Consider the following 25277-nt stretch of genomic DNA (forward strand, 5'->3'; position numbering starts at 1 on the left):
TCCGCGTTCCTAGAACTCTCTCAACCGGTATGACGTGGAACGCGATTAACCGCGATAGCGTGGTGACTGAAACTTTATGGGAATACCACCACTATCATGGTTTCAACCGGATTGTACCATGGTATTAATTAACAGGGTATCTGCAGGGTATTAAAAAGTCTTACAAAGTATTCAATTCATAATTCTAGGGGGGGGCCCTAAAAGATATTAAAAGTATAAAACATTTTGGGGGGGAAGCCCGGCTGTCGGGAGATAAAAAATAATATGAAATATATTAAATGTTTTTGTATTCAAGTTGTTGTTTTTTGCGGGGCTACCGGGAGCTTGGGTGAGAGCTGGTATGGAACGCGCCAAAAATAATTTAAATTGGCGCGCAACTGCAGCCGCCAGTTCAATGTTGTTATGTGTTTAGTTTTTTTGGCTAGTATGGTTGTGAAATTGGTATTAAATTTTGCTCTAAGTGGAATAAAAAATGTCAGATACCCTGATTAAGTACAAATATGGTGCCGTGGTGATACATTACTTTTACCGAGGTAAATTATTCATACAGTGGTACATTTTTGTTGTGGCAAGTGTGCTGCACTTCAAAAGCTGATTCTAGAGCATTAACCTCTTAAGCCCTAGCCCTATTTTCTGAAAATCCACCTAAAATACATACCTATGGAATGGAACATTGCTCCACTTCTACAAGGTCCATTTGCATGTTCGTGCTATCTAGGGACATCTATGGATCTCATGGAATGTATGTCAGAAATATTTTGTCTGTTACTAGGCTTGAGTAAATTGTGATGAAACGATGGAGAATATAAATTATGATTTTTCTTTGACAGTGAATAACACCATGCTAAAAATGACCAGACATGAAGAACTGACACTGAGCTTGTTCAGCACCTTCATGAGATCATGTGTACAAAATATCTAAGCAAATGAATAAAGGGAAGATGATTCAACAGAATGTGTTGTAGATACAGTACTGAATTCTGCCATTCGGACCCATGCTATTTGAAATATTATTATAGAATACCAGGCCTATAAATGACCTTATTATAGCCAACTCGCACATCTATGGATTGGGCCAAATCTCCCCTTTCAAATGGCAGAGTTCTATTTGGATTTAGTATCTTCAGGCGTGCAGCGAGAACCGTGAATGCAATCTACTGTATGTACAGTTCCATTCATATAATGGATATGGCTCCACTATTTTGGATCGGATCACAACGCGGATTGTTGCTAAACGTTCACAGAAGGTAGACACACTAACTGCGCTCCAATTGATGCCATTAACGTTCAGTTTTGTGATGGAGAAACCCGAGAAATAAGAGAAATAAAAAAAATTCATACAGAAGTAATTTGCTGGAAGCTGGAATTCGCTAGGAAATGTAGTTTTTCAAAATGTCAATGCTCATGCCCTCTCCTCATATGACTACAAACGGCAACACAACGCTAATTCAAAACGGCGGATATTCGCTAAATTATGAAGACGTTACATAAACTAAAATTTCACTATAATAACACTTTAGACTATTGGTAAACAAACTTTTTGTTGAAAATATACACTATGGCTGCTGTTTTGACAGGATTAAGGTCTTTACTCTTGGCTACATTTGAAAACATTATGGCATACAGTCTGGAGAGATTGATTTATGACGTGATGTCATCTCCGGCGCTCGGGCTAAAGAGGTTAAAAACACACACTGTGTATAGAAGTTGTTTCGCCATAAAGAAGGTCAATATATCCAGTAACGTTCCACTTCCCTTTTTTTTTTTTTTTTTATATAATCGCTAGACTAACTGCTAACTGATAGCTAATGGACCTCATGCTGGACAGACAAAGAGGCTGGAGACTATATTATCAAGAGACAGAAATGAGAGATTAGAAAGTTGGGTATAATCCAATTGAAGGAGTGGAGATAGAATAGAATAGATCTTTATTTGTCATTGTTGGTACAACGAAAATTTGTAAGGAACATCACCACTGGCATACAAACATAAAATATAGCATGTGCAAAATAATAATGTCAATAATAATAGTAATAAAGTAAAGTATCAATGTCCCAATGTCCTCAATAATAATAACATACCATCATTGTCCCAAGTGCATTTAGTGCTAGTGCAAATAAATAAATATAAATATTTCAGTGACAGTCCAGTGGGTTAATGGAAGGAGGGGGGGGGGGCGTTGACTTGCAATGGATGAAATAGTGTATAGTGCAGCAATGCAAGTCCGGTTCACAGTTATTGTTGTAATGTGGAAGTGGGAGTTATGTCACCGGGGGTTGGGGACGGAGGGTGCGGGGGGGCAAGTTGATGTTGATCGTTGAGAGCCTGACAGCCCGTGGATAGAGGCTGTTGGTCAGTCTGCTAGTTCCGGACTGGATGGATCTATACCTTCGACCAGAGGGCAGCAGTTGAAAAAGATGGTGTGCTGGGTGGTACTGGTCTTGCAAGATGTTATTTACACGACGTAGGCAGCGGGAGGTAAAGACTGGAGATATCTGGGAGGCTAGCTCCGGTGATCCTCCTTGCAGCCTTGACCACTCTGTGGAGGGCCTCCTTCTCTGCCCTGGTGCAGCTAGAAAACCACACCAGTAGTCCGTACGTGAGTACACTCTCTACTGCGCAGTGGTAGAAGTTGGCCATCAGTCCCTTTGGGAGTTTAGCCCATTTAAGCTTCCTCAGATAGAAAAGGCGCTGCTGAGCTTTCCCCACAGCAGAGGCAATGCTGATCTCCCAGGACAGGTCATCAGACATCGTCATGCCCAGAAACTTAAATTTTGAAACCCTCTCCACCTCCTCATTTCCAATGAGGAGTGGAGAGTGGCTGAGGTCACCAGTCCTGCGGAAATCGATGATCATCTCCTTGGTCTTCGTGGGGTTGAGAGCAAGATGAGGAAAGCAAAGAGACTTTAGCTACAACAGAGAAGAAATGGCATTATTATTAATGTCCTCATCACAGGAACTTACAGGAGCCTAGAGCTGGGAGAGTGACGTACGCACACTGGCGTGATTCTACAGTTAAAACTCTTTTCACTTCTTTATTAGAGAAAGTGGTTGTTTGCATAAAGTTTAATGTTGCTGTTAATATTTCCCAAACACAATTTTGTATTGTTGAGAGGTTGCCCTAATAGTGGCCTTGCACGGAATGGTTGTGTACTTCCAGTATGGCTGCCTGTAACCATTGGTAACCCCTTGGTAATACACTAGAAAAACACTATATATTATACACTAGAATATAATATAGAATGATATTCTACTGTGACTGGTTTACAAGATCCAACAATATGATCCAAATGATTATGTTTTTGTCAATATATTTCTCGTATATCAACACAATTGTTGTTATGTTACAGACGGATAACTACACAAACATTCTGTGCAAGGCCTCTATTGTGTCATGATACCTTTTTAACACATTGACCGCCAGCAGCAGGGGGCGCTGATCCCCCTTCAGCGCCAGGTCTTTATTTAATGGATATAGTTTTAGACTGCGACATTTGCGAGTGCTTAAAATATATCTTATATTATAGCTATGGGACTAATACACCCATCGATTGTCAGTGAGTTGCTTCCAGTCAACATGCACAAAACAGATTGTTTTTTCATCCGTACATTTCCGTTTTATACCGTTTTGAATTCGAGTACGGTTTGGGTGATTCTGAGTAATTCCAGGAAAAGACGAGAAAAAGGCATTTTAGTGTAATCCAGTCATCACGTTGTAATTTTTCGGCTGATTATCTAATCATCCTGAAATCAACGCTAGATTATCATTATTATATCTCCTCGTGCATACATGAAATGGCCATCGTAGCGCGTTGTTGGTGCTGAACGCATGGCGGGCAATAACGAGTATACTCGTTCTTGGCAATTAATGTGTTAAAGGTTGCCTTAAAGGTAAAATCTGTAATGCTGTCAAACAGCGACCTCTAGGATTGATATTGGGCTTTGTTTACTTTAGTTTTGATTTGTTCTGACATGTGGGTTGGAGTTCAGTAACTTATTATGCTGTGAATTTCTCAAGACCTCTCTTGGTAGAGCCAGCAGTAGCAACCTATCCCCCTATTCCTACTAAAATTCAAAGTGTAATACTAAGAGCGGCTATTTTGCCTACCTAGAGGTAGCTGTTTGACGACATTACAGATTCTACCTTTAAATGTGTTTGTCTCTTTTAACTGTTTCAGCGCCAATCACGAAAAAAGTCGGGTTAACTCACCATCGCTTGAGCTATTGCCATTCATAATTTATCGGGGCAGTCTGTGCAGGCTGTTCTGAATGTGTCTGAGATCGCAGACGGTCAATACTAACGCCTTGCGGCCGCTATTGTACTCCATTTGAAACGATGTAGTTTGTTTTCTGGGCCGAGCTGAGCCGTGCGGGCGGGGAGAAAATTCTCCGGCAAGACGAGCGCTTACAACGATGCATCAACTAGGCTGCCCCCCCTAGGCCTTCTTACCAGACGGTAAACAGCGACCTCTAGGTGCTCATTGAGTTAAAGGCAATGTTTGGCGATTTTATACCCATATGTTTTTTTCTCTCTCTCAATTAATCAACCTATCTCAAACCCTGCCCGCTTTTCTTGATCTTGAACTGTTGCTTCCCTCAGACAAAGTTTGGATCGGATAAAAAAACATAGGGCGGGCTTGAGATAGATCAATCACCGGTTTAGTTGATTACCACCGTGATCCGTGACAGCCAAGGTTTAACAGCGGTCCAGTGTTCCAGTGTTAGCCGTCCTTGTTGCTATGCTGATCCTTTCAAATGGGGAGAGAGAAGGCGGCTGGGTGGCGTAGCGGAGATTGCGCTCGTCACCAATGCAAGAGACTGGTATCGAATCCCAGTCTCAACATTGCCTTTGGCTTGGGCCGGCCGTCGTACTGGCTCATTTGGCAGAGTCAGCGGGTGGAAGTCGATGGGTGGGGATTGGACGTTGTGGACAGTGACCCCTACAGGTCGGTTGGGAGACGCCTGCACAGCAGAGACAGGAAGTGGCGAGGGTAGTGTGAGCCTCCCATGCGTTACACCTCGCCAATGAGAGTCCGCGCTGGCAGGTGAAAAGATGTGACAGGCTGCCTCCTCGTGTACCGGAGGGGACACGTGATGCAAGGCTTCTATCCTCTCTACAACCGACCAGTGGGGGGCATAGTCGAGCAACGTTCAAGACAGGGGAGGGGAGAATTGGATACACGAAATTGGGATGGAAGAAAAATAGAAAATAAGGAGAAAAAGTGGATAAAAAAAAATGGGGAGAGAGAAGAAAGTTGCGCCAAAGATGCCATTTGTAGATGAAATGGACTTAACTCTCCGGTGTTATTGGTGGTAGTGTGTTTCCTTCTGTGGAATCCACAGCATTTTGGGGCCAACTTCGTCTTACCCTGTCTGAAATCATTAGCACGGCAGCAACAGAAGCCAACACCGGATGCGTGCCGTTTCTCCACTGCATTCTCAAATGTCCGTACACATGCAACGCCCGTCTGTACAGTTAGCAGTCGACCATAAAGCTGCCTTTTCTTTGTTATCCTGTCAGTTTCGGAGCTCTCTCTGCATATGTTGTGGCCCAGTTACGGTTGACCACTGCTAATAGGTCTGTGTATGGGGAAATACAGGACTATGTATTCTCTCTCTCTCTCTCTCTTTCTCTCTCTCTCTCTCTCTCTTTCTCTCTCCCTCTCCCTTTCGCTCTGTCTCTCTCTCTCTGTCTCTCTCTCCTCCCCATCTCTCTCTCTGTCTCTGTCTCTTTCTATCTTTCTCTCTCTCTCCCCATCTCTCTCTCCGTCTGTCTCTCTCTCTCTCTCCGTCTGTCTCTCTCTCTCTCTCCCTCTCTCTCTCCACCCTGCCTGTGGCCCCTGGCGTCTCTGCCCACTCTACCTGGCCACAATGTTGACCCAGCACAGCGCCAGATGTTTAATCTCGACATACCTTCCGATGTTGTCCTCACATTCTGAAATAGAACAGGGTGACCTAGGGTTGAGAGTATAGGCCTTGCTTTTTAGATCTGTGTTTTCTTTATTTTTCTAATTTATTTCTTTATTTATTCAATCGGCCCAGGTCCATTTTAGATCCAAAAAAGAAATGCAAAAGTGTTTTGCATTTGGTTAATAAACATACTGTAACCGGTATGCATTTGCTGGAGCCTTTTTATACAAAGTACCTCACAGTACGAGGAGTACATAGTTTCTTAGCGTGTGTGGCCACACTGGGAGTTGAACACGCTCTCTTCCCATTGGCTATGGTTCTGTCAGATTCAGAGGAAAAAGTCAGGCTACATTCACACTGCAAGCTTTAGTGCTCAATTCAGATTTATTGCTCAGATACGTTTTTTTCCACATTACATTTTTAAATGTTGCCAATATCAGATTCCAGTGTTAACCGGTCGCGCTCCTGAACTGACCCGCAAATGAGCAATGAAGAAGATAGACGTGAACAGTTTATGGTTTAATTTACAAGTTCAATGCAGTGGAGGCCAACTAATTCAAACAAATCAGACCTGTATCAGATTGAGGACCACATATGAAAGTGGCCCAAATCAGAATTGAAAAGATCAGATCCCATGTGATTTGTGCTGTTCACACTGTTAAAAAAAGATAAAACTGATTTCGGCCACTCTGGGCCTACAGTGTGAACGTAGCCCTGGAACGCGGCAGTTCTCTGCCTCGAGTTAGTTAACCGAGGCGGATTGGCTGATTTCTGAAGTTATTTGATGCCGAGGAAGGACCGATTCGTTCCTCCTTTAACCGCTCATGCGGCCACTTCAATAATGACCCCCTGAGATCAAAGGGTCCTGTATTTCCAGCCTTTAAATGAGCGACCCGACATGGCATCCTCTTCAGAAAGACTGTTAATCCGGCGCTGAGTGGATGGCTCACCGAGAGGCCTCGCTCTACCCCGCAGTCTCCCGTCCGCACGTCGGAGCGTCTCTCGTCCCGTCTCTCGTCCCGTCTCTCGTCCCGTCTCCTTCATCCAACGTTGGGGTTTTGAGATGTCCTGCCAAGGCCCTCTGCGGGGGAAAATATGATATCTTCCAGGGGAAGGAGAAAAAAAAGCATGGTTTGTTTGAGAGAGAGAGAGAGAGAAAAAACTATATTTTTAACTCGTGTGCACTCTCTAATTTGGGTGTGGGGCTGGAGTGCCAGGCTGACCACAGTGTGGCCGTGGAGGCCCTCTGTCAAGGCCCCTGCTAGGCCCTCTGAACCTGGCCTGAACTCAGGGGAACACATGGGTTATCTGTGTGTGTGTGTGTGTGTGTGTGTGTGTGTGTGTGTGTGTGTGTGTGTGTGTGTGTGTGTGTGTGTGTGTGTGTGTGTGTGTGTGTGTGTGTGTGTGTGTGTGTGTGTGTGTGTGTGTGTGTGTGTGTGTGTGTGTGTGTGTGTGTGTGTGTGTGTGTGTGTGTGTGTGTGTGTGTGTGTGTGTGTGTGTGTGTGTGTGTGTGTGTGTGTGTGTGTGTGTGTGTGTGTGTGTTTTATTACCGTACTTGTGAGGATCTGCGTTTTTAGAGTGAGGACCTTTTGAGGAAGTGAGGGGTTTCTGAACAGTAAGGGTTTTTAATTAAGGTAAGGTTGGAGTAAGGGCTTAAGTTAGGTTGTGAATGTCTCTCTCTCTCTCTCTCTCTGTGTATGTGTTCTCATTCTCTCTCTCTCTGTTCTCCATTCTCTGTCTCTCTTTCGCTTTCACTCTCTCCCTCCCCTCTCCCTCTCTCTCTCTCTACCCCCCCCCCCTTTTTTTTGAGGAAGTGAGGAGTTTCTGAACAGTAAGGGTTATAATTAAGGTACGGTTGGAGTAAGGGCTTGGGTTAGGTTGTTGAGGGTTAAGGCTAAGGGTTGTGAATGTAGTAAGTGGCATGGTTTTGTTTTCTGTATGTATGTGTGTGTGTGTGTGTGTGTGTGTGTGTGTGTGTGTGTGTGCGTGCGCGTGTGTGTGTGTGCGCGCGCATGTATTCCAAATCAGTCTTTTAGTCCAGTGGTTCTCAACCTCTTCATGTCAAGGACCCCCATTTGATTAGATTGTGTCTCAAGGACCCCATCAGAGAAGACATGTGTTGTGATGGATACGGCTTGGTCCAGAATGTCTATACTGTAGGTAGGGAGATAACCTTGGAGGGAGTGAAACCTATGCTTAGAAGTGGTCACACTTTCTTATGTATTCTTTAATTGGGCTCAACCTCTAGTGAATGAAATTAGATTAAATTAAACTAAACTATTCCCCACTTTTCTGGAGACCCCCTGGAACCTCCCCAAGGCCCCCGGGGGGTCCCCAGACCCCTCGTTGAGAACCACTGGTTTAGGGCCTAGAAACAGTAATCTATGGGTACGGTATGTATTCTGCACGTCCTCTCCTGTGTCTCCTATGGTTTTAGTGGTAAACCTCTGTGTTTTATTTTGATTTAACATCAGTGGTTCTCTCCAGCCCTGCCTGACCTGCTGACTGACTCAGACCCCTGTCCCTCCTGTGTTGTGACTGCAACCCCAACCTGCTGATATGATACACATTAACCTCCGTTTATCCTCCTCTGTACGCTCTCGATCTCTCTCGCTCTCTCTCTCTCTCTGTGTTCTCATTCTCTCCCTCTACCTCTATTCCCTCTCTCCCCCTCTCTTTCTATCTCTGTCTCTCTTTCTTTCTCTCTCTCACTTTCTGTCTCTCTCTCTCTTTCACTCTGTGTCTCTCTTCCCCCTCTCTTTCGCCCCCCCGCTCTTTCTCTTTCGCTCTCTCTCTACCTCTCTCTCTCTGTTCTCCATTCTCGCTCTCTCTCTCCCATTCTTCCCTCTTTCCCCATCTCTTTCTCTCTCTCTCTCTCTCTCTCTCTCTCTCTCTCTCTCTCTCTCTCTCTCTCTCTCTCTCTCTCTCTCTCTCTCTCTCTCTCTCTCTCTCTCCCCATTCTTCCCTCTTTCCCCATCTCTCTCTCTCTCTCTCTCTCTCTCTCTCTCTCTCTCTCTCTCTCTCTCTCTCTCTCTCTCTCTCTCTCTCTCTCTCTCTCTCTCCCCCCAGGAGTTGATTCCTCTCATCCTGTGTACGGCGTGTCTCCACCCGGAGCCTAGAGAGAGAGACCAGCTCCTTCACATCCTCTTCAACCTCATCAAGAGACCTGATGACGAGCAGAGGTGCGTGAGCGCGTCCATGTTTGTCTGTTAAGGTGTCAGGTCTGAGAGACAAATTCTCTTATCCCTGGTATTATCTAGTGTGTGTGTGCGTGTGCGTGCTAAAAAGCGGTTAGCTCTGTTTAACTGGTGGTCTCTCCTGGTGAGCTGATGACTAGTCTACACTAAGATGTGTGGATTGGGCAATCAGATGTTTGTCCATTCATTCAGGAGTCGGGCGTAGCTCCAGAACTAAATTATTCTCCTCAACACAGCTGTGTGGACAGACGGGTCCTTCTACGTACAGTGATTCTATGGGACAGGCTCACTCAGGGTTCGCACAAGGTCCTTGAAGTGCTTAAAGTGCTTGATTAAAGAAATAAAATTAAATCGAGGCCTGGAATTCCTTGAAAACAGCCAATTTTTTAACAAGGTGCTTAAAAAGTCCTTGAAATTTAATCAACCATTCGCATTGAAAGTTTTGTTCATCCATGATAAAATTGTTCTGAATCAAGAAATTGATTTTTTTTTAATTTAAAGTGTAACTTAACACATTGTCCGCCATGCATTGTACCCATCCGTATGCCCAGTCTGCCAGTGCTGTAACCCTATGGAGATGTTTACCTTCTTTGCAGGGCTATAACTTTTTAAATATTATAGCTATATCGACATTACTATGGCCCATTCAACATCGGGTATCTCTCATTCCGGATGTGGGAACGTTATATTTTTTCATTCATACATTGTCGTGTTAGTACAGTCATGAATATAAGTATTTTTTAAGGTTTTCTGCAGTAATTCCTAAAACGCGAGTTATAGGCCCTGACGCATATGATAGATTATTGATTGGCGTTTCTTTCCTATACACGGTATATTAAAAATTCAAATGTATATGATCGGTATACATTATGCTTCATCATGCGTGAAGGAAAGGGGGGGGGGGGGTTTATAATTCCTTGATCGTCAGTAGCGTCTTTTCTTACTTACTATGGGTTGATACGTTGATCAGATGGATTGCCCTGAAATGAATAAACAATCGGGCTGAAAATAACGTTATATTCCTCTTACCGTTCGCCAATGAGACTGGAGGAAAAATATTCCAATTATTTGACGTCGATCTGCTAGATCCATTTCCTGTTTGTATGACTCAATAAACGCCGAAATCATATTGATTATTGCGTTTCGAAAGCGATCCCATGCACTCGAGTGTGTATCTAGATCCACGCTACAAGATATTACTGCCGGAGGAATTTCCTCGATGCACCGAGCGCCACTTCCGTTTTGGCTTGGAGTGTAACTCGCCCGACATCCACCAGGCGGCAGTATTGAGGCGTTGCAATATCAGACAGGGTCCAGCTGCAGTCCCGGAGGGAGGCTGGATGAATTATGAATGCCATGGTGAAACATTTTTATATTGATCCCAAAAACGAGTTAACTCGTTTCTGGCGCACAACGCATTGGGGGGCAATAACGAGTATACTAGTTTTTGGCGTCCAATGTGTTAATTGTCGGAAATTGGTTTTAAGCCATAAATATTGAATCCGATTTTATTTTAAAACATTTTAAAACCACATTTAAAAGTGAATTGGATCCTTTTAAATGCCCTTTTAAAATGAAAAAATAGTGCTTGGGAAAGTACTTGAAAGTCATTGAATAAAATTTGGCAATGTCTGTGGGAACCCTGTGTGAAGGCACCTCTCGCTGAAGACGACGGCAGTTGTTGTATCATCATGCAAAGCACATAGAATTACACATCAAGCTTCCCACAAACCAGTAGCGTTAGTAGTAAACTTACTTGGAAATGTGATGAGTGAGTGCGTGAGTGAACATGTGCGTGCGTGAGTGAACATGCGTGTGCATGAGTGAACATGCGTGTGTGTGTTTGTCTCTGTCAGGTCTGAGAGACAAACTTCTCTTATCTAACTGAGCTGTCTGTCTGTGTGACCGTCCAGCTCTCTTTCTGTTCTCACATGTGTGTATGTGTTAGAAAATGACTGCATTTATCTGCACATTAATAGTCTAAATACTAGCTAACATCCCAAGGTCCTTAGACTGTTTTGAACCTCTGTAATATTTTAATCCTGTGCCTTTAAAAGTTCGATGAAACATTACACACGTGCGTGTGTGTGCCTGTGTGCGTGTGCTTGCCAATCCACAGACAGATGATCTTGACGGGGTGTGTGGCGTTTGCGAGGCATGTTGGTCCCACTCGCGTTGAGGCCGAGCTTCTACCTCAGTGTTGGGAACAGGTACAGTAGATCTAATATACACACTCAGAGAGAGAGAGAGAGAGAGAGAGAGAGAGAGAGAGAGAGAGAGAAGGTGTATATTGTGTATATGTTTTACTTGTACTCTTGCTCATCGTATATATTCAGATTCAAATTCTGTATTGCCTATATTTATTGTAACGTATAATATATCTAATATACAGATTACACTGTTCATTGCTGCTATGCTGCCCTGGATTTCTCCAAGGGGATCAATAAAGGAATATATTATCTTATCTTATTAAACCAAAGATATTACTTGTGATCAGATTTTTGGGGGGTCAGATGTTTTTATGTAGAATTGTATTTAGTTGAATTGAATTGGAGAAAGAGGGTTAGAGAGTGTCTGTGTGTATAATATTTGGCCAGTGCCTCCTCTAACAGTGGCATTCTCTCCACCTCCCTCTCTGTGTCCCTCCCTCCCTCCTTGCCTCACTCACTCTATCTTTATTCCTTCCCTCACTCTTCCCTACTCTCCCTGTCTCCTTCCCTCCATTCCACCCTCTTTCTCTCCCCCATCCCCCTCTCACACACATCCCTCTTACCCTTTCATCACTCAATTCCACCATCTTTCTCTCTCTTTCTCTCTAGATTAATCATAAGTATCCAGAGAGGAGGTTGTTGGTAGCAGAGTCCTGTGGAGCTCTAGCACCGTACCTGCCTGTAAGTCTACAATACTCAGTTCTATACTGTACTATTCTACATACTCAGTTCTATACTGTACTATTCTACATACTCCGTTCTATACTGTACTATTATACATACTCAGTTCTATACTGTACTATTCTACATACTCAGTTCTATACTGTACTATTCTACATACTCAGTTATATACTGTACTATTCTACATACTCATTTATATACTGTACTATTCTACATACTCAGTTATATACTGTACTATTCTACATACTCAGTTCTATACTGTACTATTCTACATACTCAGTTCTATACTGTACTATTCTACATACTCAGTTCTATACTGTACTATTCTACAATACTTAGTTATATACTGTACTATTCTACATACTCAGTTCTATACTGTACTATTCTACATACTCAGTTTGATACTGTACTATTCTACAATACTCAGTTATATACTGTACTATTCTACATACTCAGTTCTATACTGTACTATTCTACAATACTCAGTTATATACTGTACTATTCTACATACTCAGTTCTATACTGTACTATTCTACAATACTCAGTTATATACTGTACTATTCTACAATACTCAGTTATATACTGTACTATTCTACATACTCAGTTCTATACTGTACTATTCTACATACTCAGTTCTATACTGTACTATTCTACATACTCAGTTATATACTGTACTATTATACATACTCAGTTCGATACTGTACTATTCTACATACTCAGTTATATACTGTACTATTCTACATACTCAGTTATATACTGTACTATTCTACATACTCAGTTCTATACTGTACTATTCTACATACTCAGTTATATACTGTACTATTCTACATACTCAGTTCTATACTGTACTATTCTACATACTCAGTTCGATACTGTACTATTCTACAATACTCAGTTCTATACTGTACTATTCTACATACTCAGTTATATACTGTACTATTCTACATACTCAGTTCTATACTGTACTATTCTACATACTCAGTTATATACTGTACTATTCTACATACTCAGTTCTATACTGTACTATTCTACATACTCAGTTATATACTGTACTATTCTACATACTCAGTTCTATACTGTACTATTCTACATACTCAGTTCGATACTGTACTATTCTACAATACTCAGTTCTACACTTGGTATTAAATGTTGCTCTAATTGCCATTGAAAAGGTCTTAAGAGAGAGTGTTAAATGGGGCGGCTAGGTGGTGTAGTGGGCAAGGCACTCGCCACCAGTGTGGAGACGCTAGGATTCGCGTGTTCGAATCCAGCTCTCCACATTGTTTTCAGTTTAGCTGGTCGTCCGCAGTAATACCATTGGCCGTATTACGGGGAGGGAAACTGAAGGGTGGGGATCGGGCGTTGTGAACAAGCGACTCCTACAAGTCGGTTGGTGCGCCTGCGCAGTAGAATCAGGAAGTGTCGGGGGCAGCGTGAGCCTCCCACGCGTTACTCCTCGACACTGAGAGATCGAGCTGCGCAGGTGAAAAGATGCGACTGCTGTTACCTCAAGTACCGGAGGGGACTTGTGCTATGTATGACTTAGTCCACATTGCAGCCGGCTTGTGGGAGGCAAGAAACAGCGTTCGTGACAGGGAAGGGTTGAATTGGATGATACGAAATTGGGATGGGAGAAAAATATAGAAAAATGGGGAGAAAAAGTGGATAAAAAAAAAAAAAGAGAGAGTGTTAAATGTAACGTGTTGAAACCTGTCCTCCTGCAGAAGGAGATCCGGAGCTCTCTGGTGCTGTCCATGCTGCAGCAGATGTTGGCTGAGGACAAGGCGGACATGGTCAGAGAGGCTGTGGTGAAGAGCCTGGGCATCCTCATGGGCTACATGGACGACCCCGACAAGTACACCCAGGTGGGTGCAGCTGTGTGATGTGTGTGGCTTGAGGCAGTGGGAATCAATAAAAGGGGAGGTAGGATGACCCAGAGTTCTATACTGTATTCCATCTCTGGCTGACATCACCATTGTGATACATGATGGTCAGGCGCTTTGTGTTTTCCTCAGTGAGGGATTCTCTCTTGTCGGTCAGCAGCATTTTGTACTATACAGAGCTTCTCTCTGTATAATAATCTTTTTAAGTTTATATATCAACATTATCTGGCCATCCTCAGTAAATACTATCAAACTCCTCTGACCTCATCTGGTCTTTCCAGAGACCAGAGTTGGGACGCGCGCACACACACACATACAGTATATAAGCCATTCTCCCTTTGTGTGTGTGTGTGTGTGTGTGCGTGCAAGCACGCCCATTAAGCAGACTTAATGATTTTAGAATATCATTAAGTCAACTATCCAGTTAGTTTTTATTTATTTTTTATTATCGTTTTCCTCCTCCTTTTTCCGATTTTTCTCCCATCCCAATATTAGTCGTTATGCCAATTCCCAATCCCCTTCCTGGTCGTTGCGCACTCTACCCCCTACCGTCGGTCCGGGAGGGCGGAGACTATCACATGCTTCCTCCGACACATGTGTACCCAGCCCACCGCTTCTTTTCACCTGGCAGCACGGACTCTCACTGGGAGAGTGTAACGTGTGGAAGGTCACACTACCTCCCTTCAGATCCTTCCCTTGCTGTGCAGGCGCCTCGACCGAACTGTAGGAGTCGCTGTTTACAACGACCAGGCCCCACCCTCGCCGGGTTTCCCACCCGCTAACACTGCCAATTGTGTTAGTGTGGACGGTCGGCCAACCCGGAAGCACCACAGCTGGATTCGATCCCACTGTCTCTGTGGTGGTAGACAGATGCTTAGTCCCCAGTTAGTTTTTATAGTGTAACGTTTGGCTACTTGAAGGAGAGAGAGAGACTCGGTACGCACGACGCGAGTCAGTGAATGGATTTGTAGATTTTTTTCTGCGTCTCCATAGACCGTGCCGCGTCACCATTTTTAAACCGTAGTGAAAATTTAATCAACGCTGCGCTTAGATCTAATCATCTTCACTACGACTTTAAAACGGTGACGCGGCACGGTCTACGGAGATGCAGAAAAAGCACCACATGCCAAAATCCGAGGTATATGAAAAACCGATTTATGTATAATTTAGCTAGCCTGCTAACGTTACTGGATTAAAGCAGGGGTAGGCCGCCCCTTCAAGGCAATGGTAGGGAAACACTGTATGGCGACTGTGTGTATGTGTAACTAGAAGGGATATGAGGACTGTGTGTATGTGTAACTAGAAGGGATATGAGACTGTGTGTATGTGTAACTAGGAGGCTAATTTAAATTGCCTTGTGTGCATTGACAAAGAAATACTAGAATGGTCAGATAGATGCTAGAAGTTGACTGAAGGTAGTCAGATAGATGCTAGAAGTTGACTGAAGGGACGTAGGTAGATCTAGAGCTGACGGTATGTACTCAGACTACACTGTATTTTAATGAGTATCCTCAGTCAGCTTAGTATTTTCATAAATATTCATGTCTGCAGGACAGATTATAGGTGGACCTTGTGTGGTATCATGGTATGTGTGTGTGTTTCTCCTCTTGTCCCAGGGCTTCGAGCTGATGCTGCTGTCCCTGGGAGACCCGTCGGAGCGGGTGGTGTCCGCCATCCACCAGGTCTTCATCCCGCCTTCGCTGCCTGGACCACGAGCTGGGCACCCTGCAGACGGCACTGATACCCTCCCTGCTGGCACGCATAGAGAGACTGCTCAAAGTGAGAGAGAGAGAGAGAGAGAGAGACTGCTCAAAGTGAGAGAGAGAGTGAGAGAGAGAGACTGCTCAAAGTGAGAGAGAGAGAGAGAGAGACTGCTCAAAGTGAGAGAGAGAGAGGAGAGAGAGACTGCTCAAAGTGAGAGAGAGAGTGAGAGAGAGAGACTGCTCAAAGTGAGAGAGAGAAGAGAGAGAGAGACTGCTCAAAGTGAGAGAGAGAGAGAGTGAGAGAGAGAGAGACTGCTCAAAGTGAGAGAGAGAGAGAGAAGAGAGAGAGAAGAGAAGAGAGAGAGACTGGTCGAAGTGAGAGAGAGAGTGTGAGCGAGAGAGAGAGACTGCTCAAAGTGAGATAGAGAGAGAGAGATAAGGTGTATATGTGTATACCTTTTACTTGTACTCTTGCTCATAGTATATATTCAGATTCAAATTCTGTATAGCCTATATTTATTGTAACGTATAATATATCTAATATACAGATTACACTGTTCATTGCTGCTATGCTGCCCTGGATTTCTCCAAGGGGATCAATAAAGGAATATATTATCTTATCTTATCTTATTAAACCAAAGATATTACTTGTGATCAGATTTTTGGGGGGTCAGATGTTTTTAAGTAGAATTGTATTTACTTGAATTGAATTGGAGAAGAGAGGGTTAGAGAGTGTCTGTGTATATGATCTGTATGGCCAGTGCCTCCTCTAACAGTGGCATTCTCTCCACCTCCCTCTCTCTGTGTCCCTCCCTCCTTGCCTCACTCACTCTATCTTTATTCCTTCCCTCACTCTTCCCTACTCTCACCCACTCTCTCTGTCTCCTTTCCTCCATTCCACCCTCTTTCTCTCCCCATCCCTCTCACACACATCCCTCTTACCCTTTCATCACTCAATTCCACCATCTCTCTCTCTCTGTATATCTCTCTCTGCGCCTCTTTCTCTCTACCTCTCTCCCCCTCTCTTTCTCTCTCTGCCTCCCTTTCTCGCTCTGCCTCTCTCTCTCTCTCTCTCTCTCTCTCTCTCTCTCTCTCTCTCTCTCTCTCTCTCTCTCTCTCTCTCTCTCTCTCTCTCTCTCTCTCCTCTCTCTCTCTCTCTCTCTCTCTCTCTCTCTCTCTCTCTCTCTCTCTCTCTCTCTCTCTCTCTCTCTCTCTCTCTCTCTCTCTCTCTCTCTCTCTCTCTCTCTCTCTCTTTCTTTCCCCCCCCCCCCCCCCCCCCCCCTAGCAGGGAGAACATGGTCTGGATGAGCACAAGTTGCACATGTTCCTGTCTGCACTGCAGTCTCTCATCCCTCCTCTGTTTGCTGTGGTGCTGCAGAACGCACCGTTCACCAGCCGAGCCAAGCTGCAGGCAGACATACCTCCTATAGAGGGTGCGCTTCACACACAGAGCTAAACCACATTACCATTAGATTAGATTGGATTTGTTAGATTCAAATGTGTTGTCATTATACAGCACAAGTACAGTACGGAAACCAGAGTGCAATGTGCAGGTGATTAAACTGGGTATGAAATTACTGAGTAATAGTGCTAATCAGATGTACGTACAAAGTTGTAGTATTAATATGTACAGCGATGCAGGTATAAAGACACTATGGTGGTAAGTCATACTGGCCAGCAGTGTACCGGTAGCGTGTAGCTTTTCTCCAACGCTTCCGGGTTCCCGTTTTGCGCTCTGATTGGCCAGGGTCATGTGACATGTGCGCCAATCGTGGACGGCAAGTTCTGCGCCTATTTCCGGTCGAACAGCCTGCAAACGACCTAACGCCTAGTTTATCACTGGTTAAGCTTAGGCGACTCTTTCGAAGTTGGTTAGAGTTTGGAATCAGGGCAGGCGTTCTATCGCAATGCTCTAAGACAAACTCTAACCGTAACCAACTTCGAAGAGCGCCTAAGCTTAACCAGTGTAGAAACTTGCGGCCCCACGATTGGGCGTACATGTCACATGACCTGGCCAATCAGAGACGCGGAACACGAACGCGTTGGAGAAAGGCTTCAAGCGTACGGTAACTAGTAAGAGTAGGTAAGGCATATATATATATATATATATCTACTGTATATCTAGATATAGTATCTACAAACATGTAAAAAGGATTATATGCAGTTATGTACAGACAGTTATTGATAGATAGATATATATATATACGGTAAGAATAAAGGGCACACACACTAGCAGACGCCTCTCTGTTAGAGCTGTTATCATCACAGCACACGGCTCAGTGCCAGAGGGAAGTGTCTGTTCTGTGGAGCTGAGGCGTCTCCTGACCTTCTGTCTGCTCTCCTGGCTTCCTCTCAGTGACACGGCTCTGACACGCTGACACAGGTCAGACCCATTTATCTGTGTGTTACCAAGGCAATGGGCTGTCGGAGTGCACTCAAGACAGGGGCGTTTATATTGAAGCCTTGTAAGCCTTGACCTGAAGCCTAGTAAGCCTAATAGCTCCCTTGTCCTGAAGCCTAGTAAGCCTAATGTCCCCCTTGTCCTGAAGCCTAGTAAGCCTAATATCTCCCTAGTTTTGAAGCCTAGTAAGCCTAATGTCCCCCTTGACCTGAAGCCTAGTAAGCCTAATATCTCCCTTGTCCTGAAGCCTAGTAAGCCTAATATCTCCCTAGTTTTGAAGCCTAGTAAGCCTAATGTCCCCCTTGACCTGAAGCCTAGTAAGCCTAATATCTCCCTTGTCCTGAAGCCTAGTAAGCCTAATATCTCCCTTGTCGTGAAGCCTAGTAAGCCTAATATCTCCCTAGTTTTGAAGCCTAGTAAGCCTAATGTCTCCCTTGTCCTGAAGCCTAGTAAGCCTAATATTTCCCTTAGTTAGCTTTCTATGTGGGAGACCCAGGTTTTAAGTGCAAGTTTTTTTCATACACACACACACACACACTGACTGACTGACCTTTCCCTCTGTTCCTCCCCTCAGTGACACGGTTTCCTCGTCCAGCCTCCCCTCTCCAGGACGTAGCCACCATCATCGGCAGCAGGGAAGTGCTCAGCGCCCTGCTCATCCTATACGACCACCAGCTGGAACATGAAGGAACCACCGGCTGGGACAGCCTGCTCTGGGTGGTCAATCAGCTGTAAGAACTGTCACTCATGTATAATACAGGGCTGGGACATAATCCATATTTGTTGTTTATCTTCCATCTGTTTCAAAATCAGAAGAATCGTAAGGATGAATTGACCTATATCAAATCCAGACCTCTTTTCTTGATCCGCCAATCACAACTGTCAATTGCCATGCCCCTTTTTGTCCAATTGGCATGAACACACACACACACACAACCTCCATGCCCAATCGCAGCCTCCTAGGGTGAAACCTGTAGAGCTGCTGGTCACAATTAAAAATGGGAATACACAAACACACTCACTCACTCACTCTTATGTCCCTCTGTCCCCTTCCTCTGCAGTCTTCCCCAGCTGATAGAGATAGTGGGTCGCATCAACGTGACCTCATCAACCTGCGTCCACGAGTTTTCTCGCTTCTTCTGGAGGCTCTGTCGCACTTTCGGCAAGATCTTCACTAACACTAAGGTAACGCTTCCCTGATCACCTTCTGGAAAGACCCTGACATCCCTCATTAACTCTTAAGGTAAACCTATGAGTCTTAAATTAATCCTTGTTTACACTAAGGTTAAACCCTATGAGTCTTAAATTAATCCTCATTAACTCCAAGGTTAAGCCCTATGAGTCTTAAATTAATCCTCATTAACACTAAGGTAAAGCCCTATGAGTCTTAAATTAATCCTCATTAACACTAAGGTAAAGCCCTATTAAATGTATCTTTATTAACGCCCGTAACCCCTCCCTGTGAATCATTGTAAATGAGGGCTTGCTCGCAACGTTTCTTTGAGATTAAATACATATTGAATGAATCTTCTGAAAAGATAGATGTCTTCCCTGACATCTATAGACTAAATGTCAGGATTATCTATTTACTTGCTTCATGTCACACCAATTTACTGACTTACTTTCTTTGTCACTGCCACGTATACACCATTTTTAAGGTTTTAATTTTGGAAATGTTTCAATGCAGTGGTTTTCAAAAACAGACCATACTCACACGGTACGGAAAACTTCAATGGTTTCCCAAAACTTTTCCAAAACCAGATCCTGGGTCGTTGAGAGTGAAATGTTTTCTTAAGCCCAGGAAGTATTTAAAGTTGATCGTAAAAGTTCAGAAGACGTTGTCATGAGGCATTTGTTTCATTGTTGCTTACTCACTTGCCAACCTACTTAAGGCGAGACAGTACCCCCAAAATCGCCTTTTTTCTTTTTTTCGACTATATTGACATTTTGTTATATTTTGCTTCCTTAACACATTGGGATCCGTCTAATCTCACTCTATACGGCCAGCATATCAAAACAAACTTTCATTGTGCGTGAGGCTGTTTGTAGAGCTAAATCTATACTTCATATTATTGCTATCTGTCCATTCTCATTGTCAATTGACACTATAAACCGTCCCTTCAATATGCCCTAAATAAAAAAAAAATGCATCTATACGTTCCCATTTTATAGCGTCGTGAATATGAACGTTATAGCAGAATGTTCTGGGGTATTTCCTGGAACGCGAGATTGATTGATTGATTGATTGAAAACTTTATTAACAGATTGCAGAATGGGTACAATACAGTACAGCTCAATACACACAATTGTTAAGGGGATGCAGACCAGAGAAAGACTTTCGTCTTGTTTACATCAGGGTCCCCCATTTTCAATTCATCAGGACATATATGACATACATGACATACAGATAGTCAGTACTGCTACATCTATACATTTATGACGTACCAGATTTGCAAATACAGTACTGTTTATGATACAGAAGGAGTCAGGAAAAGGGAGTATATACATTTGACGTAGAAACTGTACATTGGAGGAGGTTGGGTGGGGGGGGGGTTGGGTACACTGGGATATTGACAACCATACTGGGTAATCTACATTGGAGGTGGTTGGGGGGGGGGGGGGCACACTGTATAAACAAGCAAAACTGTACATTGAGGGGGGGGGGGGAGACACTGTACAAACAAACAAAATTGTACATTGGACTATTGACAAAACCATACTAGGTAAATGACTGTACATTGGAGGGGGTTGGGTTAGGATATTTACAGGGGCCAGTGTTGAATTGCAGTCTCCCGTAGGTGTCCCTTGAGAGAGGTTTTGAAAGTGGGTAGTGATCCACATTCCTTTACAGCTTTGGGTAGGGCGTTCCACATTGATGTGGCATAATTGCTAAACGTGTTTAGTCCCTTATTTGAGCCGAATCTGGGTTTAACATGATTTGTGGAGCTCCCTCTGGTGTTGTGATCGTGGTATTCACTGACCTTTGGGAAGTATTTTGACATGTACATGGGTACCTTGGTCGTGTAGTGTATCTTGTAGACCAGGCCCATTGCAAGTTGCTGTACTCTGTCGTCTACTCTAAGCCATCCTAGGTTGTCAAAGTGGGCAGGGGTGAGGTGGGTTCTAGGAGTAAGGTCAAGCAGTAGTCTGACCAGTTTGTTTTGGGATGTTTGTAATTTAGTTTTTAGCGCCTTTGAGGTGCTTTGGTACCATGAGGTGCAGGCATAGTCGTAGTACCCCTGAATGAGTGCTCCTGCCAGAGTCTTCAGGGTATTCTTGTTTACCAGAGAGGAGATCCGGTACAAGAATCGAGTTCGTTGGTTGACTTTTTTTATTACATTGGATGCCATTTTGTCACAGGAGAGATTAGCCTCTAGGATGGAACCCAGGTAGGTAATTTCATCTTTCCTTGTGACAATATTGTCACCCACTGTAACTGAGAAGCCGTCGGTCTTGCTGAGTTTGTTATTTGAACCGAAGAGAATGGACTCTGTTTTGCCCATGTGTAATGATAGTTTGTTATCAGCGAGCCATATGCAGATTCTGCCTAGTTCCGAGCTGAGGGTTTTTTCAACCTGTAACTTGTTCTTGTCAGAGACCAGCAGGGCTGAGTCGTCCGCAAACAGGAACAAGTTGCAGTCACAAGCTGACGACATGTCATTTGCATAAATTAGGAACAGTAGCGGTCCTAGTATGCTTCCTTGTGGAACACCACAGCTCACTGTGAGGGGGGGGGGATAGGGTACCGTTTACCTCCACCATCTGTTCTCTCCCCTCAAGGTAGGATTGCATCCAGCTCACCGATAGACTATCAAAACCAATTGCTTTTAGCTTGTCAATCAGAATGGAGTGATTGACCGTGTCAAATGCCTTTTGTAGGTCCAGCATGACCATGCCGCAGTATTTGCCTGCGTCCACCTCTTGTTTGATGTGGTCATTCAAATAGAGAAGGCATGTGTCAGTGGAGTGGGATGTTCTGAAGCCAGATTGGAATTCGTAGATTAGATTTTTTTCCGCTAGGTACTTTTCGACCTGTTCGTAGACAATTTTTTCCATGACTTTCGAGATGGAGGTGAGAATAGAAACAGGGCGGTAGTTGCCTGGGTCTAATTTGCTGCCCTTTTTGTGCAGAGGGGTAACCCTCGCAATTTTGAAGTCCTTGGGGACGTGTCCCTGTTTTATGGAGAGGTTTATTATGTGTGTGATGATTGGGGTGATGGCGGCTGCTGAGTCTCTGAGGAATTTGGAGGGGATGTTGTCATGGCCAGTGGCCTTGTTAGGTTGGAGGGCGCTCAGTTTATTGAGTACCTCATCTGTTGTTACCATTTCCAGCTTGAAGTCGTCCTTGCGGACCCCTAGGTTTTTGTAGTAAGCTACTATGTGTTCTACCCCATAAAGCCCTGAGTGGGAGGGTAGTTTGTTTACCAGTGTTGTGGCTATGTTTGTGAAGAAAATGTTTAAGTAATTGGCTACATCCAGCTTGTCTGTGATGAGCGTGTTGTCCGTTTTTATGTTTATGTTTGAGAATCTGGTTTTAAGTTTTTTACTGCATCCTAGTTGATTATTGAGTAGACAAGCTAGAGCTAAAACTCTAAATGCATATTGTCGGTATCATGGTCCACCATGAATGCATGAAAGGGGGGGGGGGGGGCGGGGGACATCGTTTCTGATTATTGATTACCAATAACGGCATTAGCCTCAGTAGCCTTATTCGCTGATCGGCTGGTTGAGTATGATAACAAGGCCTGATCAGCATGTAATTTACGTGAAAAAGCTCTTACCTGTGGCCGGTTGGATCCCAAAAAGGATTTCCCAGTTATCGATCGCCATCTGGTAGATCCATATGTCCATTGGCTGATGATATATTCCTTTACTGCATACTGAATTCAGCGTCCCAATAACTATTCCTGACCATCGGCTACACGCATAGCTTTAGCGTCTATACTTTCCGTAGCCGCATTTCTGTCAGACGCTCTCTGATTGGCCAACGCCAGTTTCTACACTGGTTAAGTTTAGGCAATCTTCGAAGTTGGTTAAGGTTAGGCAAGTTCTTTCGACGGTTAAGCTTAGGCACTCTTTCGAAGTTGGTTAAGGTTAGAGTTTGTCTTGGAGCATGGCGATAGAACGCCAGGTAGTTTGCAGGCTGTTTGACGTGGAAATGGGCAAAGACACAGCTCGTCACGCTATTGGGCGCACATGTCACATGACCAGAAACGTCTGCCAGAAATGCGACTACGGAAAGTATAGACTCATAGCTTTAGGCTAACAAAAAATTCCATTCATACAAAAAAAAAAGAAAAAAAACACCGGTCTGTAACAGGAACACGGCATTATCGAGACAGCGCCCCTACGGGGATCTGGCCGGTAATGCACTTTTCCGAATTCCAAGAGTAGGGTAAATCTGCAGTGCCGCAGGGTGACATTGAGTAGGATATTACAATGGAATAAAAGCCAAAACAACCTTACCACGTATATATACGTGGTTGGCCGTCAAGCGTTGGATCCGAAACACGTATATATACGTGGTTGGCCCCGAATGTGTTAACATGTCTTATTTCAAACTAGTGGCAATAAAATATCGAAAACAGTTGTTTATTTTACTTAATTTTGTCTGATTGTGTCCATAGATCACAATTACAATACAGAACTTTGAGGTCGTTTTCTGAAAAACTAGTTTTTATGCATTTTACTTACACACAAAGACACGGAACTCCATTTCCATAGTACCTACACTCACCAAACTTTCCAAAATTCTTCCCATCCATATTATGCTTCTTATTTCAGAGGGGTTTGTTGATATATCATTCATAGCCTATTTTATACCAAAACTAGGCGACATTTATTTTTTTATGACAGTAGACCGTATTCCCTGATGTATGGGCTGATAAGAGGACATAGCCACAATCTCCTTTGAAAAAAGTTTTGTTTTGAATGTATCAACAAAATTAAACCAAGTTTTTGAATCTGGCATTATCCATGTTGGTGATGCAAGTCTTGGCGATACATGCAAATGTACACATATTTAATCAGGGAAGTGCCTCATTTGCATCTATAAACATAAAATTCAGAAAACTTGCAATATATTTGTTCTTAGTTTATATGTACATAACAAACTGGGAAAGTTTCATAGTGATATCTATTCAAATATTTCTTTGGCCTATTAGGGGGTACTGTCTCGCCTTAAATATTTGTATAAATGCCTACTTACTTGCTTTTCTTAGTTATTTACTGACTCAGTTAATTGCTGTACTAACATATTTACTTAAACTATATTATATATTATTATTATTATTATTATTATTATTATTATTATTATTATTATTATTATTATTATTATTATTATTATTATTATTATTAATAATAATAATAATAATAATAATATTAACACATTCAGCGCCAGAGGTCGCTGTGGGCCGTATGGCCATGTGTGCCAGCGCTTTAATCAATGGGGATACATGCCGGTGTTTGCAGGGCTAAAACTATATAAAATATCATAGTACGATTGCCCATTTGACATCGAGTATCTATCGGTCAATTTGTAAAAAAAATGCATCCATACATTCCCGTTTTATACCGTGGTGAATATGAGTATAGTTTTAGAGTAATTCTGTGTAATCCCAGGAAACGCAGCTAAGCAGCGTTTAGTGCATTTCACTAGAAACCGTGCCATTCCTCGCCTGGATCAACAATCAATCTGAAATCAATGCTATATTATCTGTATTATGTTTCATCATTTGGCGCTCAAGCGATGGCGAGTTAATCCGATTTATCTCGGGTCTGGCGTCCAATGTGTTAATACAAAATGTAAATATATATATCCATCTTTCCAAGTCTTCTTGTCATCTTTTATTTATCCATTGAGTCTAAAAACTCTTACTTTTTTAAAACAGGTGAAAAATTCTGTCAAAGGGGTGAGATGATTTGACTTGTTTCAACACAAATGGCCTTGTTTCAAGGATTTTCTCAAAACGAGCTAAATGATCTTGAATACAAATAATAATATGAAATGAAGATATTTTCAATTTGATTATTGTTACTTCCACTTCCATTACAGATAAAGGAATAATAGCGAGGACAATCGGTTATGATCGTTAAACCTCACGTTGAAAGAGGATTCCCAGTTGAACTGGGAGCGTCAACCCCAGTCCTGTCACAGCTGACCACATACTGGGAATCTAAATGGTTATTTTCTCGCCTGAAAAAATATCAAAACGTAATAGGTTGGTTGTGAAATGCATTCTGGGATACTTCACTGTCCCGAAGGGTCCATCTGTTGGATCCTCAGAATTCGG

At 43.2% G+C, this 25277-nt stretch overlaps 1 protein-coding gene across 1 annotated transcript in view; it reads left to right on the forward strand.

The window, feature by feature from the left end:
- relch (RAB11 binding and LisH domain, coiled-coil and HEAT repeat containing) overlaps positions 1-25277 on the forward strand; it is a 131862-nt gene that overhangs the window by 56003 nt on the left and 50582 nt on the right. The window contains 10 exon segments of the mRNA XM_084326456.1: positions 8980-9092; positions 11227-11317; positions 11927-11998; positions 13723-13863; positions 15498-15567; positions 15570-15590; positions 15593-15660; positions 16870-17017; positions 18560-18716; positions 19047-19170. Coding sequence (XP_084182582.1) covers positions 8980-9092; positions 11227-11317; positions 11927-11998; positions 13723-13863; positions 15498-15567; positions 15570-15590; positions 15593-15660; positions 16870-17017; positions 18560-18716; positions 19047-19170 — 1005 coding nt within the window.

The sequence above is a fragment of the Notolepis coatsorum genome (genome assembly GCF_963971535.1).
Source record: "Notolepis coatsorum genome assembly, chromosome: 12".
In the NCBI taxonomy this organism is placed as follows: domain Eukaryota; kingdom Metazoa; phylum Chordata; class Actinopteri; order Aulopiformes; family Paralepididae; genus Notolepis; species Notolepis coatsorum.